The 19,624-nt window shown below is 41.0% G+C and overlaps 1 protein-coding gene across 1 annotated transcript in view; it reads left to right on the forward strand.

The window, feature by feature from the left end:
- The window catches only part of shc3 (SHC (Src homology 2 domain containing) transforming protein 3), a 53,825-nt gene that overhangs the window by 7,306 nt on the left and 26,895 nt on the right, over window positions 1-19,624 (forward strand). Inside the window, exons 2-3 of the mRNA XM_061876479.1 lie at window positions 7,330-9,528; window positions 17,630-17,700. Coding sequence (XP_061732463.1) covers window positions 8,953-9,528; window positions 17,630-17,700 — 647 coding nt within the window. The 5' untranslated portion in view covers window positions 7,330-8,952. The remainder of the gene's footprint in view (window positions 1-7,329; window positions 9,529-17,629; window positions 17,701-19,624) is intronic.

Consider the following 19,624-nt stretch of genomic DNA (forward strand, 5'->3'; position numbering starts at 1 on the left):
TGAGTCCTTTTGTGTGCGTTCTTGGTTTGTTTTGGACTCTTCCGATTATTAGTTTGTGCACTTCCTTGTTTAGTCTGTCTCCATGGTTACCTTATTTGTTCCACCTGCACTGGCCGTTTGACGCACACCTGTTTATGATTATTGTTTCTGTATTTAAAGCTGCCTCCTCCCTTTGTTCGGTCTGGGTTCGTCACTTGCTTTATGCAACATGCAAGTTTTGATAATCTTGTCCTGCCTTAGCTTTTGGGCGCTCGACGCGCGCCATTTTAGACTTTTACTCAGTGCTAGTGTTAGCCTAGTTTCCCGTGCTTTCGGCACGCACTTTCTTTTCTGTTTGTGCAAGTGTTCTTTTATTTTTTGTATTAAAACCAGCTCCTACCTGCAATCTTGCTTGTCTGGTCCCACTGCATCTGGAGGTGACATCTCCGCGCATCATTATGCGTCCCGAAAGTGACAATGTCAGCCCAGTAGCATCATGTTGTTTTCAGCCAATTTTGTAGTAGTTTTCGCACCAAACAACGTGAGGGATTTTCACAAACATCATTTTAACGGTCTGTCTGAAGCTGTGTGTCAGAGGAGACTAGTAATGTACTGTACTAAGTACTGTTGGGGGTTGTGAACGGCATCAAGCAGTTCGGGGAGGGATTCTCACAAGAACGTAAAATATGCCCTCTCAAATACAAAAACATATCTGGCGGGAATTGAATACGGAGAGTAAGTGTTATTCTTAAAAATTAAGCAAAAAGGGCACTTTTGTCACGTGGAGTAGGACAAATGTGCAGGTGCTTGAGCGCCACTAAGTGTCTATCTGTGCACGTGTTTACTAAGCCCTTTGAAATTGGGACTGTTTGCAACTGGCAACCAAAAAAACTAAAATTACGAACACCACTGTGGTTTACCACAACATATCAGACAGTGACGTGTAGTGAACTAAACACCAGGTGAGGCATACATACTTTTTTTTTCTTCTTTTTTTTTTTTTACTTAAATTCATATGTGCAGCTCTAATCATTGTTGATTTAGGTTGCACATTAGAGTTACAGGAAACAAAAAGGGAGTTATTCGCTTTCATAAAAACGTTATCATAATGATATTATGATATGATGAATGGGTCCAAAAAGTATTTGATAAAGTTATTAAATACTTTTTGGTCCCATTTGCTTTTAACAAAATAAATCAAGTATTGTGAGTGCATATTACCTTTCTGTATTTGTATCAGAAGCAGCAATAGCTATCCTCCATGAAAACGTACTTTGTGTGATCGCATTCATTTTGTCTTAAAGTCCAGTTTAGAGAACTATTTAATCTTGGATACAGTATATAATCCTCCATATTGGCAGAAACATTCATTTAATTCAATTTCATTCCAAGAAATTATTTTTGCATATGATAAAAACACCCACAAACGCTGGCTTACACTAATAAAAATGCCATGTTTGTTATAAATACATAAAAAAAAAAGAAAATAAAAAAATGCCGGCTTCTGCTGGAGAGACCTGTGTCTGCTAGCTTGAGCTTCCCCAATTCTCCCAGTGTGGCGAGTCAGAGTACTGCTGAGGCATTGAACTGCAACGTGACAATATATCACCCCCTACCTTGAGGCAGAAGTACTTGCTGCCTCAAGACCTGCCTTTTCCACCTGGCAACAGGCATGCGCCCCCTTGCACGCACGCCCAATACACACTGTGTGTAGCCGTGGAGGCACCGCCTGTGTCTGCCTCACATCTCATCTGCTGCATTGTAAAGATCAGGAAACATGGAATTTCCGCCATTTCGACCATGAAAATAATCAAAATATACAGGAACCACACCAAAATGACATAGAAAGCATAAATCAAAAGAGAAATATTAAAACTTATTTTATTTTATTTCTTCGTTTTGGAACATCTCATGGTTAAGCCACCTGGTGGTGGGTGAGGCACTGCCTCACTTGCCTCCTCTGACAGCACCTCACTGATACCAGATATGTGTTTTTAAATGTCTCTAGTTTTCACAATTATTAATTTTACTGAACAAAAATTGCTTGCCAGGCCAAGGAATTTTACCGCTGTCTCGTGCACATGTACACACAGGGAGAACGTGCAAACAAATTAAAGCAGTCCCAAAGAAACAACTAACAATTTGCAGCCACGTTATTATTATGATAGGATATACATTCAATGAGAGCAAATGTTAGTTAGACAAATTGTTATCGGTCGCTAAAAACACACAGCACTAACGCGTGTTCGTGTATTACTATGTCTTTGGGTTTTTTACCTTATTACGTGCTAAAAACCAGGATATAATGGGAGGGCGAGATATACTGCCTAAAACACACGAGCCCACGAGGTATCTGCTTAAAGCAGGGGTGTCTAAACTTTTTCCACCAAGGGCCGCACACTGAAAAATCAAAGCAAGTGGGGGCTATTTTGATATTTTTTATTTTGAAAACCAATACAATATATGTATGAAAAATATACATTTAGGCCTCCACTCAGACATCATCCCATGGACCCCAAAGGGTTTTGGTAAAAAAAAAAATAAAAGTATTATTATAATTTTTTATTATTCAAGTTTTAAATTTCTAGATCGACATTAAGTCTATCTGTCAATACATTGATTTAAAGATTTAAGTTGTATGCTCTTTTTGTCAAAGAAAACCCTGTTTTTTATGGAAAAAACAAAATATGCAATATTTTCACTCAATAAAAGTTGAATATTTAAGATTATATTATAATTGGAGCCTTTAAAAAGGTCAAAAACTCATAACACCATTGATTTTAATTCATTATTATTTTTTGAACGATGACACTTAAAAACAAATCATACTAAAATGATTAGGGATCCGAAAGGGTCCAACTCATTAAAGTGTTCAAAAATATGAAAAATTCAAAGTACGTTGTAAAATAAGCAACAGCAATGGAAAATATGGAAAAACCGCACACAAATTAATGTTTTTACTAATCAATAACAGATTTTGTTTCAAATGTACAGTATGTATACATTTTTCAAGCCTTTTTATTCAATCTAATCGACTTTATTCATAAAGCACATTTTAGAAAATAATTAAAGTTTCACAAATTACGATAAAAGTAAGGACAGTCAATTGTAAAAAACGCTATTTAAAAAACATTTTTTAAGAAAATCATATCATCATATCAGATTAGGCAAACTATTCGATTATGTCAAAGCGGCAACACCCCTAACCACACCCCACCAGAGCTATCTTGCCAGTTGAGGGGATATATATACAAACTCCATTTCCATATGAGTTGGGAAATTGTGTTAGATGTAAATATAAATGGAATACAATGATTTGCGAATCCTTTTCAACACTTATTCAGTTGAATGCACTACAAAGACAAGATATTTGATGTTTAAACTCATAAACTTTATTTTTTTCTTTTTTGCAAATAATAATTAACTTAGAATTTCATGGCTGCAACATGTATCAAAGTAATTGGGAAAGGGCATGTTCAGCACTGTGTTACATCACCTTTTCTTTTAACAACACTCAATAAACGTTTGGGAACTGAGGAAACTAATTGTTGAAGCTTTGTAAGTGGAATTCTTTCCCATTCTTGTTTTATGTAGAGCTTTAGTCGTTCAACAGTCCGGGATCTCCGCTGTCGTATTTTACGCTTCATAATGCGCCACACATTTTCGATCTGAGACATGTCTGGACTGCAGGCGGGCCAGGAAAGTACCCGCACTCTTTTACTCCGAAACCACGCTGTTGTAACACGTGCCTTGGCGTTGTATTGCTGAAATAAGCAGGGGCGTCCATGAAAAAGACGGCGCTTAGATGGCAGCATATGTTGTTCCAAAACCTGTACGTACCTTTCAGCATTAATGGTGCCTTCACAGATGTGTAAGTTACCCATGCATTGGCCACTAATGCACCCCCATACCATCACAGATGCTGGCTTTTGAACTTTGTGTCGATAACAGTCTGGATGGTTCGCTTCCCCAAAAACAAATTGAAATGTGGACTCATCAGACCACAGAACACTTTTCCACTTAGCGTCAGTCCAATTTAGATGATCACGGGCCCAGAGAGGCCAGCAGCGTTTCTGGATGTTGTTGATCAATGGCTTTCGCTTTGCATAGTAGAGCTTTAACTTGCACTTACAGATGTAGCGACAAACTGTATTTAGTGACAGTGGTTTTCTGTAGTGTTCCTGAGCCCATGTGATGATATCCTTTAGAGATTGATGTCGGTTTTTGATACGGTGGAACTAAGGGATCGAAGGTCACGGTCATTCAATGTAGGTTTCCAGCCATGCCGCTTACATGGAGTGATTTCTCCAGATTCTCTGAACCTTTTGATGATATTATGGACCGTAGATTTTGAAATCGCTAAATTTTTTGCAATTGCACTTTAAGAAACCTTGTTCTTAAACTGTTTGACTATTTGCTCACGCAGTTGTGAACAAAGGGGTGTACCTCGCCCATCTTTTCTTGTGAAAGACTAATCATTTTTTGGGAAGCTGTTTTTATACCCAATCTTTGCACCCACCTGTTCCCAATTAGCCTGCACACCTGTGGGACGTTCAAAATAAGTGTTTGATGAGAATTCCTCAACTTTACCAGTATTTATTGCCACCTTTCCCAACTTCTTTGTCACGTGATGCTGTCATCAAATTCTAAAGTTAATGAATATTTGACCCCCAAAAAAATGTTAATCAGTTTGAACATCAAATATGTTGTCTTTGTAGTGCATTCAACTGAATATGGGTTGAAAATAATTTGCAAATCATTGAATTCCGTTTATATTTACATCTAACACAATTTCCCAACTCATATGGAAATGGAGTTTATACATACCTACGGGTATGTATAAACAATTGTGCCTATGAAGTTCATAGGCACAATTGCCGAAGGAGCGCGGTTACACCTGACATAGTGACAACACTGTGTACTGTCGTGTTTGTTATTTTGTACATACATGTGATTATTTAATATTGTTCATGTTAGCAGTATAATCGCTAATAATGATAATAATAAGTGTAATTTATTTATTGAAGTTCGAACGATAGATGACTTAATGTTGATATTTATGTGCGCACATTGATTGAACTCCGGGTCCTGTGTTTATGTAGGCCAGGTCCCTAAGTCTTGGATGGCGAGCTGTAGATAGGCCTCGAGCCCGAACCCAAGGATCTCCACCTCCTCAACCCCTGAACTCCACCTGCTCTGTTCGGGCGGTAGGCGGCTTATAGCCGAACCCCTTGCCTCGCACTTCATTGCTCTGCGGCCTTTTGCACTACCTCATACACAACCTGCCCATAAACTGAACTTTCACTACAAACTGCCATATCCACAACGCCAACCCGTGTGGCTGTATGAACTGCGAATGCACATATGGACTGCGATCAGTCTCATTTGGCTCCTATAAACTTGAAGAACTTTAATATTACTTTTTTTGAATTACCTGAACTAAACCAACATTGTTTGTTGAGATTCCTTTCTGTTTTTTTCGTTTGTTTTGAATGGCCATTCCTATTAATGTCTGTCCACCAGTTGTTGCACTGTACATGTTTAAATAACACCAGTATAATTTAAAGTATTTAATTGTGTCTGTCCTACTCTCTCCGAGTCATAATCTAGACTTCTGATTAGCCCAAATATTGAAAACTTCTACTATACTAGCTAAAGTACCCGCGTCATTAAGTTAAAGTACCAATGATTGTCACACACACACTAAGTGTGGTGAAATTTGTCCTCTGCATTTGATCCATCCCATTGTTCACCCCCTGGGAGGTGAGGGGAACAGTGAGCAGCAGCGGCCGGGAATCATTTTTGGTGATTTAACCCCCATTTCTAACCTTTGATGCAGAGTGCCAAGCAGGGAAGAATATGGTATGAGCTTTTAAACATAACCCGTTAACTGCTGCCAATCAAATGGTGAATAAGATACTCTATAGCAGGGGTCTCAAACACACACAATTGCGGCCCGCGAGACGTTATTTTGCGGCCCGCACCTTAATATGAAAATGTTATGTTGGTGCGGCCCGCAAGTTTTATATGAATGCCGCTTTACAGCGTCATACTTGCATACCCTCAAATTTTCCAGGAGACTCCCAATCTTCAGTGCCCCTCCAGGGGTAATCATTCTCCCGAATTTTACTCAAATACCATTATTAAAGGGGCACCGTGGAGGCACTGTCTTTAGCGTCCTCTATAACCTGTACAAACAACGTGCCAGCCCTGTTACATGTTGTATTTGGCTTCTGTAGACGCAGTAAGCGACTGCAAGACATAGTTGATCAACAGCCACACAGGTCACACTGAGGGTGGCCATATAAACAACTTTAACACTGTTACAAATATGCGCCACACTATGAACCCACACCAAACAAGAATGACAAACACATTTTGGGAGAACATCCGCACCGTAACACAACATAAACACAACAGAACAAATACCCAGAATCCCATGCAGCCCTAACTCTTCTTGGCTACAATATACAGAAGCCTCATACAATATGTGACTGGGCCGGCACACTGTTTGTATGGTGGAAAAAGCGGGAGAGACAGCAGGTTATAGAGGACGTTAAAGACAGTGCCATCAAGGCACGCTCTTAACATTGTTGTCCGGGTCAAAACCGAGAGAATGATTATATTGTTGTCCGGGGTGAAAACTGGGAGAATGATTGCCCAGGGAGATTATCGGGAGGGGCACTGGTATTCAGGTGTTTCTGGGAAAGATCACGAGAGTTGGCAAGCATGTTGCTAGGGCGGGAATTAATTCAAAAGTGCATGTTAGATTTTTTAAAGAAATCTTTTCTTGCGGCCCAGCCTCACCCAGTTTCTGCATCCAGTGGCCCCCAGGTAAATTGAGTTTGAGAACCCTGCTCTATAGGGTTCATATGTTTATAAATCTGACTGTGATGAAGTCAGTGCCTCACCAGCCATAAACCTCACCGCACGTCACTGCTATGAACTGATGTATTGTACGAGTTCCCGTATTTAGGAGCAGTGCTTATTTTTTTCCAATTAGATGATGCACCCGATGATTACTACAGGTATGTTGTTTATTTGAAAAAATATGGTACATTTAGATTATCTTTATCATCCAAATAATATAAATAAATATTCACATTGAAGCACATGCTCAGTACCCTATTGTGCTTTGGTACAATTATAGACCCCCACACACTGAAGTATATTATTAATTAAACATGTATAACAGATAAGATTCTTATGAATGTTGATTTGAAGACAGGGCTAATGATTAACGATGTTAAAGGGAGAGTTTAATACTAATGTGTTTCTTGTTGCAATTTTGCCAAAATGGGTTTGGGCTTGTGTTAAATGCAGCGTCTTATCATGTTCTTTTTTTTAAAGAAAAATGGAGGAGAAAAGCAAGCTGACACCTGCACTGGGAATGGTCTCTCCCACTATTCTGCAAGCCTCCCCTGAATGAGTCATCCAGCCCGCTCCTCATTGGACAGGACCATGCCGTCCCCAGGGATTGCCTTGCAGCAGCAGCAGCAGCAGCAGCAGCAGCAGCAGCAGCAGCGGCAGAGCGGCCTTGCTTCCATTCACAGAAACATTGGTATGCCAGCCCGCTATTTCATTCACACCCAGGACTAAATATTGCATGCCTTTTGGCCCCCGCCCCCTTCTTTCCTCTTTGTTGTCTTACTGTTAAATTAGCAGCAGGGGAGTAACCAATTTTTTTTGTATCTGATGATGGGAAGGTAAACAAAAACAGTTTTCTTTTTTCCCCCCCTCCTTTCTATATTTGCCAAGCAAGAAAAAAAAATGTTGGGAGGGAGACTGCAGTGCGAAATCCGCAGCGATGTGAGCGAGAGCGGAAGATGCTTATGAATGAGCGTCAGTCGCTCTTGTTGCTGGACTAAATGCTGCTGAGGACATTTTTTACATGAATGGTGTGTGTGTGTGTGTGCGTTCTTCCTGCTACCACGGCGACCAGAGATGCTTCATCAACATCATCGCCACCGCTGCTCTTGAAGAGACTCGTAGGCTTCTTTTCTTGTTCCTTTTTCTTCATTGATTCATCCTTCTGAGAAAGATGTCGGGTTGATTCAGGTGGACCTGCTGCAGCTGCGCATTTTAGGCATCTTTATTGTTAGGGTTTTGCTGGTCTATTGAGGGATTCTACTCATCCACACACTTTATGACCAGTGCCTAATTAATGCACTTTGCTATTTCTAGTCAGGCTAAAGTCGAATGATCTTGTTTCACTGCAACCTCTGAGGAAAATGTTCAGTTCAAATAAGTTTTTGTATTTATTATACACATTTTCATGATATATTGCACAAATTCCTCACTATTATAGCTTAATTCCACCTAAGCTACCTCTCATTTTTTCTTCCTCAACAATAACAGCGCAACACATTTTACTAACTGATTGCTACGAAAGTGCTCTGGGAGTTTTTTTTTCTCCCTCCCCCTTCCTCCTCCTGCTCTCTCCCTCCAACAGGAAGTGATTTGCAGTGTTCAGCAAGCCTTTTGTTGAGAAGGTTTTCTCACGTCAGTGAGTCATGCTCCTGCTCTGAGCCGGCAGCAGCAGCAGCAGACGGACATTCATAGTGTTTGCTCCTCTAGACATACATTCCTTTTTTTGGAGGCTAAAAATCATCATTGTTATAATCATAAGCAGCAGCATCATCACCGCTGGAAGCCACAACAGCAGCCTTCTAGCTCTCCATCCTCCTTGTTTCCATGGATTTCCTCTTTATTTTTCTCCGTGGCCAACTGCATTGAGGCTTTGGATTTTTATCAATCGGAATCTGGCGGTGGCTCGACCGCTGTAACCTCTAATCGAGAGAGATCTCTGGCCTGTGATTGCAACAAGGCGTTTGCCGCCACCGCATCAACCACAACCTCCGCCGCTGCCATGTTACAGGAGAAGGTAATCATCTTGGCGCAGCCACGTCTGCCAGCGCACTCGTGAAAGAGGCGTGTGCGGTGTGTGTCGCGGAGAGCAGAGGGAACGAGGGTATGCTTCACCGTACCAAATACAACCGCTTCAGGAATGAATCGGTGACGTCCGTTGATGATCTCGTCCACGGCCTGTCCATGAACCCCAAGGTCTCGGGCGACCCGCGGTCCACCACCGAGACTTCCTTCACGCCCCCGACTGAGGTCCAGCCCTCATCCGCCTCCAATGCCCCCGGCGCCCCCGCCGGCCACGGCTCCGACCACCCGGACGATGGAGGTACCCACCTGTGCACCCTCATCAACAAGGTGTCCAGCTTGAAGTTCAGCAACTCAGGGAGTCTGCTGGGCATTAAGGGTCTGCCCTCAGCCGTCAAGGACCTGGCGGTGGCCAAGCTCCAAGGGGGCGGGGGTTCGGGTTGCTCCAGCGGGACGACAACTGCGGCGGCCTGCGGTTCGACACCCCCTTGCTCGCAGCTGGAGCCTTCCGCCAGCATGAGCAAGAAGAGCAGGCTGGACGAGCGTCATCACAGTGGGGAGGACTGGGTTCCCGGTGGAGGAACGCTGAGCAAAGCCTTCAGAGGGTGGCTCCACTCCAGTGACAAGATCTCTGGTCCAGGAGTGACTTACATAGTCAAGGTACGTGTTCTCATTCGTCCATACTGCATGTACAGTGGGGCAAAAAAGTATCAATCGTCCTGTCCCCTCAGCAGAAAAACAGCCCCAAAGCATGATGTTTCCACCCCCATGCTTCACAGTAGGTATGGTGTTCTTGGGATGCAACTCAGTATTCTTCTTCCTCCAAACACGACGAGTTGAGTTGATACTAAAAAGTTATATTTTGGTTTCATCTGACCACATGACATTCTCTCAACCCTCTGCTGTATCGTCCATGTATCCATTTTGGTATAAACTCAACTCATCGTGTTTGGAGGAAGAAGAATACTGAGTTGCATCCCAAGAACACCAAAACTACTGTAAAGCATGGGGGTGGAAACATCATGCTTTGGGGTGTTTTTTTCTGCTAAGGGGACAGGACGATTGATCCGTGTTAAGGCAAGAATGAATGGGGCCATATATCGTGAAATTTTGAGCCAAAACCTCCTTCCATCAGTGAGAGCTTTGAATGGTTGACCAAATACTTATTTTCCACCATAATTTACAAATAAATTCTTTAAAATTCCTACAATGTGAATTCCTGGATTTTTTTTTCACATTCTGTCTCTCACAGTTGAAGTGTACCTTTGATGAAAATACAGACCTCCGTCATCATTTCAAGTGGGAGAACTTGCACAATCGGTGGCTGACTAAATACTTTTTCGCCCCACTGTATTCTAACCTGCGTGCTTCAAGCCCCTGCTTTCTGTTCTGCCCGGCATGAGAGACGAGTGTGCCAGCTACCGAGCTAAAAACCCGATAGCCAGCACTGCTCCTTAGGTTGCCAGGGAGTGAGGTTTACCAAAGTACACTTGGCCTCCGTTACATACAGTATATATGGGTTGTACCTGTATAGCGCTTTTCTATCTTCAAGGTACTCAAAGCACTTTGACACTATTTATATACTATAGGGTTTCTGCAGGAGCCTATCACAGCCGATTTAGGGCATAAGGTAGATTGTACCCTCCACTGCGCCATCCTGCTTCAGGAAACATGTTTTGTTAGCCATATCTGTGAATAGTGGGCCCGTCTTGTGCATGTGAAGCCGCCGTGTTGTGCTTTGTAACCATGGCGATGTCTTTATTCCCCCATGAGTGTGTTAGCTCAAATGATAACGGTGGGGGTTAAAAAAAAAACCCAGAGCTCTACCTTTTATACTGAACATCGTCACCTCGGTTCTGGCACGGCCTCGGTTAAGGCTGCGATTTTACCTCCAAAGCAGGAACGTCGTGGGATCCAGCTCCCCTATAGTCTATGTTGGTGCCGTTCATACAGAGAAGCGGTACTGCAAAATACCAGCTTTTACAAGAAACATGTTTTTCTATCCGACATTAGCGCCATCATACATCATTTCAAACAAGTTGGCGCTCCGCTGTGAATGTCATCATGCCGGCAATGAGTCACCGGCAGGAGTGACGATGCTGAGCCGCGGCCCTGCGAAGTGTGAAGTGAATGGGAAAATGTGAATTCTACAGAGAAGTAGACGCACTCTTCGTCTTCTTCTGTCCGTGCTGCGACATGGGAGGAAAGCATTGCAGTGGGACATGTTGTCACCTAGTACTAGTAGGAGTGTCTGTGTGCAGTGTTCCATTAACTACATTAGGGCCAGTCGATGTTACTGAAAGCGTTCACTCTGTGACAACCAACCCCCCACATTTGGGCGTTAGGTCCTGTGAGTTCAGTGTCGCTTCTAATTAGCATCACATGGTTACCCATCATGCACCATTACTCCAAATGGACATTGATTTCATCCACAAGTTGTGTGTACAAACTAAATTATTATTTTTTTTAGAACCGTCGTTGTTGCTGCCATCAATGTGTTTTTTTTTTGTTACTATTTGTTCAAATAGATAAATGAAATACTCCATATAATATTCAGTCCAGTGGTTTTTAACCTTGTTGGAGGTACCGAAACCCACCGAACCCTTCTTTAGTGAAAAATAAAATGTTTTTTTGTTTCAAATTCAAGAAAAACTTATGTTTTTTTTATTGGTGCACAAAATGAACCGTCCATGAACATCACCTTGTTTACAGAACAAAACCTACACAGTGCATGATTTCACAACGAATTGCACACCTTACACACATTACCATGTATTGATTAACGTGGACCCTGACTTAAACAAGTTGAAATACCTATTCGGGTGTTACCATTTAGTGGTCAATTGTACAGAATATGTACTGTACTGTGTAAACTGTACTGTTTCATATAATGCATTCTCTTCCTTTGCAATCTGCTAGTAAAAGTTTCAATCAATCAATCAAAAAACCTTCAAATTTGATGGAAAATTAGAGGGAACATTGTTTGGGGGTATCCATTATACGCCGAAAGGGAGAAGTTTTTATTTACACGATAATTCGGATGTGTCTATACTTCCGTGGCGGAGGCTCCGCCCAACCCCTGAAGCCGACTCACCGAACCCCTACGGTTCGATTGAACCCAGGTTAAGAACCACTGATTCAGTCATATACAGGAAGTGGCCATCTATGAAGCTTCAACATTAGTGTGGGTTATTTGTTTGTTTTCTGTAAAAATGGCATTAAATTTGATGTGCAGAGGCAAAAAAATGTTTTTTTATACTATTTTTCCTGCTCAGTGGCCTTGTGATTAGAGTGTCCGCCTGGAGATCGGTAGGTCGTGAGTTCAAACGCCGGCCAAGTCATACCAAAGACAATAAAAACGGGACCTATTACCTCCCTGCTTGGCACTCAGCATCAAAGGTTGGAATTGGATGTTAAACCACCAAAATGGTTCCTGGGCGTGGCCACCGCTGCTTCTCATTACTCCCCTCACCTCCCAGGGCGTGGAACAAGGGGATTGGTCAAATGCAGATAGTAATTTCACCACACCTAATTTGTGTATGACTATCATTGGTACTTTAACTTCATACAATTGTAGGCCTGGGCTGACAGTAATTCAATTAATTGAACGATAAATGAAAATAAACCCAAAAACTTTGCAGTCATCGATAAATTGAAATGGATATAAGAGGTTACACTCTGTGAATCACACTCAGCACCTGAACACGTTTATTTGGCAGTAGAATTACATGACGAGAGTGAGCCTCAAGTCCAGGGGTGGGCAATTTATTTTTACCGGGGGCCGCATGAGCAACCCGAGCACTGCTGGAGGGCCACACCGACAATATTTCAATAAAATTTTGCTCAATTTATTTTTGATATACCGTAAGATAAATAATATTAATAATAATAATAATAATAATTTCATTTAACCTAACTTAACTATACAAAAGCAGATTGCTTTTGATGGTTTTATTTTTAACACTGTCTTACACAACACTTCCTGATGTATAATGCAATGCAAAAATGTCAATTTCTGTCACTTTATCCTGCATCCTCTTTAAAAGGCCAACATTTTTCCCCGTCAGATTTGGAGAACCATCTGTTGTCACACCTCCCACCTTGTCCAATTTCAGTCCTAACATGTTCAAACACACATTTACCTCTGTGGACAAGTCATTACCTGTGGTTGTCCCTTTAATTCACTGCATGGCTGCCAGATACTCGGTGATTTGAAAGTCTGCAGTTATCCCACGTAAGAAGATGAGCAGCTGGGCGGTGTCACGTACATCGCAGCTCTCATCCAAAGCCAGCGAAAAACAGTCAAAGTGGGCCTTTCTGTTTTTCAGCTGAAGCTCCAAGTTTCCACCGATGGTCTCAACCCGCTTAGTTACAGTGCGTCGGGAGAGTGACACGCTTTCAAATGCGCCCCTCTTCTGCGGGCATATCAGCACAACGGAGTCCCATAAGCACTCCTTAATAAACTCTCTGTCAGAAAACGCCTTACTTTTTCTGGCGATTTTGTGGGAAATGACGAAGCTTGTCCTGGCGGCTATATCTGGGGGTGTGAAATTTGGCAAAAAGTCCTTGTTGGGTTTGCAGTTTTAACATCAACGCATCAGCCTCCCTTGCACGCTCTTCATCAGACAGTTTCCGGTATTGTTCCTCGTGCTTCGTCGTGTAGTGGCAATCCAAATTATATTCTTTAAACACAGCAACCTCTGTACCACAAATTAAGCACACGGCTTTACCTTTAATTTCTGTAAAGAAATACTTGGCAGTCCATGTCTTCTTGACAACACGGCATTCGTCATTAGCTTTTCTCTTTTTAGCGTCTCGGGGGTAACCGGGCATCATTTGTCGCTGTGCACCTTCACTCACAGGTTACACACGGACATACGGCCATAAATAACACTTTTCAAAATAAAAGCACCATAGTTGTATTGCACGCACGACATAGATGTTTTTATTTATTTATTTTGTAATTTGTGATTGCCGCTGTCCACATTCACTCACAATCGCGCATGAGCATACGTCCACACGGAAGTAATACAAATAACGCTTTTCAAAACAAAAGCAGCAACGTTGTATTGCACACTCGACGTACTGTAGATACGTTTTTAAATGTATTTTTTAATTTATGATTGGCCTCACGCGGGCCGTAAAGGGATGCACAAAAGGCCGGATGTGGCCCGCGGGCCGCAGAATGCCCGGGTCTTCTCTAGTCAGTCATCCACAATCTTTGTTTCGATACACACAGACGAGACCTACTTGCAATTCTCTTCAACAAATGTTCCAGTGTGTAGTAGTAGTAGTTGTAATAAACAATGGCATCTGTAGCGACACTCACTTTAGTGTTGGAGCTAAAACTTGTCATTCATTTACGAATCAAGTACACATTTCTCTGAAACCGTAGGAGAAGACTTTGGGGAAAGTGGGCTGCGCAAACCCCGGAAATGATGTTCTAGTTGAACAATAACAGCTCTTTTTTTCTAACTTTATTTCAACAAAAATATGATACACAAAATTCTAACAATCAGAACATGTCTATGATCCATCCATCCATTTTCTAACGCTTGTCCCTTTTGGGGTCGTGGGGGGTCACTGGAGCCTATCTCAGCTGCATTCGGGCGGAAGGCGGAGTACACCCTGGACAAGTCGCCACCTCATCGCAGAACATGTCTATGATGTTTTTTCAAAGTATGTACAAAAAAAAGATCTATAATTTTCAAACAGTAATTAAGAAATTGAAACAAAACTACCACAATGAAAGACTAAACAAAAGAAAGATGAAAACATATACCAGGGTTAACAAAATAAAATAGAACAAAAAAATAAATGCAGCGTATTAAATGTATTTATTTAGCCTTTTAATTGCCTATTGTACGGCCGGTGTACGCAGTCAAAACAACGGATGCTGGGAAAGTTCTCATGCTTTGGCGAAAGCGCGAAAAGGAAAACACGTCGGGAAAATGGAGGAATGCAAATTTCAGCATAAGTGGCTGGCTGGCTAATTTTCAAAAGCATTGTTAGGTCCGTAATTTTTAAAACCCACAGAGAGGCATTCTGCAACGTGTGCAAAAATACTTCCAAACTTTGCTCATTAGGCATCAATGCAATGAAATCACACATGCCGGAGTACCCGGAGGGAACCCATGCAGTCACGGGGAGAACATGCAAACTCTACAGAGATAGGCCGCAAGCTCAAGCTTAGGTCCTTCGTATTGTGAGGCACACACACTAACCCCTGTTCCGCCGTATGTGTGTGTATGTATGTGTACAAAACCCAAAACCAGTGAAGTTGGTACATTCTGTAAATTGCAAATAAAAGCAGAATACAATGATTTGCAAATCCTTTTCAATCTATATTCAATTGAATAGACTGCAAAGACAAGATACTTAACGTTCGAACTGGTAAACATAGTTTTTTTTCCGCAAATAATAGCTCATTTGGAATATCATGCCTGCAACATGTTTCAAAAAAGCTGACCTAAGTGGCAAACAAGATTGAAAAATTTGAGGAAAGCTCATTGAACACTTATTTGGAACATCACACAGGTGAACAGGCTAATTGGGAACAGGTGGGTGCCATGATTGGATATGAAAGCAGCTTCCATGAAATGCTCAGTCATTTACAAACAAGGATGGCGCGAGAGTCACCACTTTGTCAACAAATGCCTGAGCAAATTGTCGAACAGTTTAAGAAGAAGATTTTCTCAACAAGCTATTGCAAGGAATTTAGGGATTTCACCATCTACGGTCCCTAATATCATCAAAAGGTTCAGAGAATCTGGAGAAATCACTGAAAGTAAGCAATGGTATTACGGAATTTCAATCTCTCGTGTAAAGGATATCCCCACATGGGCTCAAGTACACTTCAGAAAACCACTGTCAGTAACTACAGTTTGTCGCTACATCTGTAAGTGCAAGTTAAAACTCTACTATGCAAATTTATCAACAACACCCAGAAACACTGCCGGCTTCGCCGGGCCTGAGCTCATCTAAGATGGACTGATGCTAAGTGGAAAAGTGTTCTGTAGTCTGACGAGTCCACATTTCAAATTGCTTTTGGAAACTGTGGACATTGTGTCCTCCGAAACAAAGAGGAAAAGAACCATCCGGATTGTTATAGGCGCAAAGTTCAAAAGCCAGCATCTGTGATGGTATGGGGGTGTATTAGTGCCCAAAGCATGGGTAACTTACACATCTGTGAAGGCACCATTAAGGCCGAAAGGTACATACATGTTTTGGAGCCATCCAAGCAATGTTATCATGGACGCCCCTGCTTATTTCAGCAAGACAATGCCATGCCACATGTTACATTGTGGCTTCATAGTAAAAGAGTGGAAGTACTAGACAGGCCTGCCTGTAGTCCAGACCAGTCTCCCATTTAAAATGTGTGGCACAATATAAAGCCTAAAATACAACAACGGTGACCCCAGATTGTTGAACAACTTAAGCTGTACATCAAGCAAGAATGGGAAAGAATTCCACCTGAAAAGCTTAAAAAATGTGTCTGCTGAGTTCCCCAAACGTGTTTTAATCATATATCTGCGTGTGCATGCGCACGTCTGTGTGTATAGATAGATGTATAATGTCATTGGACCTCGGCATTAAACTTGTTTAGTTGGCATTAAAAAAAACATTGAAAATTAAATTTTAAGATACGGTGCTTCATGAAAGTATTCACAGCGCTTTACTTTTTCCACATTTTGTTGTGTTACAGCCTTATTCCAAAATTAAATAAATACATATCTGCCCAAAAAATACCCCATAATGACAATGTGAAAAGTTTTTTATTTTTTTAATGTTGTAAAATTTATAAAAAATCCAAACAAAACACTATGTACATAAGTACTAACAGCCTTTTCTCAATACTTTGTTTATGCTCTTTTTGATTACGATGCCACAAGATTGGCACACCTATCTTTGGGCAGTTTCGCCCATTTCTCTTTGCAGCTTTTCTCAAGCTCCAACAGGTTGGATGGGAAGCGTTGGTTTTCATCAAGGATTTTTTTTGTATTTGAGCAAAGGCTGTGAATACATGTGATTTTTTCTTTAAATACATTTTCTAATTAAAAAACAAAACAAAACTTTTCACTATTTCATTATGAGGCATCACTGATGCTTGCAGAAAGTTAGACTTTGGTGGTGCGGTGGTCGTCTTATATTTAGCTGCTCATGTTTTGTTTTGTTTTTTAACTTTTAGAATTAGAATTTTGAGGACAAAAATTATTTTATTATACGTTGGAATAAGGCTGTAACATAACAAAATGTGGAGAAAGTGAAACGTTGTGAATACTTTCCTGAAGCACTGTACCTGCAGAAACCCTGTTCTTATTTTTTGTGTTTCATTTATTGATATTTTGTCTGGATATTATGTTTTATAGGATTTGAAATGTGCAAGTTTCGGTAGCACTGAATAAATAAGCGTTAGAGGAGATATGTTTTGTTTACAGTCTGACGAATGCGATGCTCATCAGCACAAAGTGTTCCCGGGCTTGCGTGCTGTATTATTCAGAAGAGGTGTGTGTAGGTGGCTGCTAATAAAGAGGATTATATGGGATCTCATGAGGCATAGTTAGAGTGCAAAATTCAATACACTGTACTTGCTTATTTCTAGCTGAGCACCAACTTTAGTTTTCTTGTCGTTTCTATGACTTGAGAGATGTATTTTTCACTACAAATTGAACAAGAGTATAGAAGTGTTGATGCAAGTTTGCTTGCTGGTGTTGTTTAAAATGAGTTAAAAGTAAATAATATTGTCCTGTTTTCTTCCTAGTATCTGGGTTGCATTGAAGTGCTGCGATCGATGAGATCTTTGGATTTCGCCACACGTTCCCAAATAACAAGGTAAGTTGTCTGCAGAATTCTCTTAGGGTTCTCAGGAACAAGCAACTACTGAAGAACACTCGGGGAATAAATTTTAAAGGAGAAAATACACACCAAAATATAGCCAACATCTGTGCTTCCTCTAAACTTAAATCCAATTACCTCACTTGTTTTAACCTAATTTACACTGATAAATTGACCTTCACCAGTTTTAGTGCAATTTCAAGGTCTGATTTGTGTGCATGCTTTTTTTTACATCAGCTGAAACCATTGAACATTCCGCTGATAGGGACTCGCTTTGTGCTGTGGCCACTTTTCTGCTCCACTCGCGTTGAGCCGCACACTTGTCACCTCTTTGTACATCTCTTGTCTTTGGAATGTCGTGTCTAGTCCTTGCAGAGCATTTAAATGTGGGCCTCGGAACCCAGTTTGCTGGGGTTACTTTTGATCACAAGTTCACAACCATCTGACAGTACAATACAATATATATTTTTAGTTATTATTACATTTTTGTAACAGTAAATACAAATTTAAAAATGGATACATTCTGGGCCCCTACCCCATTTACGAGACCCCCCCATCTCCCTGTCCCACCATAAATTCAACATTGCTGCCCCACACACACACAAACACACGCACATGCGCACACACTTGCACTTAAAATTAAATATTGCATTGGTTAAAACAACCTTTTGAAAACACAATGTCTTTAAAAAATGGGATTAAAATGGGGGCCCACACTTTTTTCAGCGGTGATCTATCTCATTTTATATATGCATGCTTATATTTGTATTAAACACCTTTTAACATGTATGCCACTTTTATATATATATATATATATATATATATATATATAGGTATGTATATGTGTATATATATGTATGTATGTATGCCCCACACACACATGCGCACACACACATGCGCACACACTTGCACTTAAAATTAAATATTGCATTGGTTAAAACAACCTTTTGAAAACACAATGTCTTTAAAAAATGGGATTAAAATGGGGGCCCACACTTTTTTCAGCGGTGATCTATCTCATTTTATATATGCATGCTTATATTTTTATTAAACACCTTTTAACATGTATGCCACTTTTATATATATAAATATATAGGTATGTATATGTGTATATGTATGTATATATATGTATGTATGCTACGGCACCTGGCAGCCATCTTGGTATAGACGATCACAGCCCCTCCCTCACGAATGTTGGTGGTTTTCAGTGCAGCGGTTCTTTGAAGGCTGATAAAATCGAAACCATAGCAGTAATAAAAACTCTCTCATCAACTTTTAATCTGAAGGGCTCAATCCCTCTCCTGTGGTAGTGTGAAGCCGACACGACCACAGGTTTTTACAAAACTTTTGTTTTGAAGGAGGAATTGCAAACTTCCTGTTGATTTTGATGACAGTGTATGAAATCTTGGTCTAAGTGAGACCTACATAGAAGTTTTTGTTTCATGTCTCTACGACATTCCTACTGGAAGTTACAGGCAGTTTTGTCTGTGTTTTCTTACCAGGGGGCGCTAGAGCTCAATTTTTAGTTTTAGGGTTAGGTTTTTTGATTAAATCGCAATGTTCGCCATTTCTGATGTGTGTGTCAAATTTGGTGAGTTTTGAGGCATGTTAAGGGGGTCAAATTACAGCTCAAAGCTACGAAATAATAATAGAGAAAGAAAGAATCCATCCATCCATCCATTTCCTACCGCTTATTCCCTTTCGGGGTCGCGGGGGGAAAACGCTAGAAATTCAATAGAGTCCTCTGTCCCAAAGGGACATTCGGTCCCTAAAAAGGAAGTGCAAAAACAGGAAACAATGGAGTCTTAGGCAAAACAGAGCATAACTAAACAAAACATGATCACAAGACTTGACACCGGGTGGTTCCGTTAAACAACCCTGAGCTAGAAATTTTAAACATACCACAGTTATGGGCAATGAA

Source organism: Nerophis ophidion, linkage group LG17 (assembly GCF_033978795.1).
Source record: "Nerophis ophidion isolate RoL-2023_Sa linkage group LG17, RoL_Noph_v1.0, whole genome shotgun sequence".
NCBI lineage: Eukaryota > Metazoa > Chordata > Actinopteri > Syngnathiformes > Syngnathidae > Nerophis > Nerophis ophidion.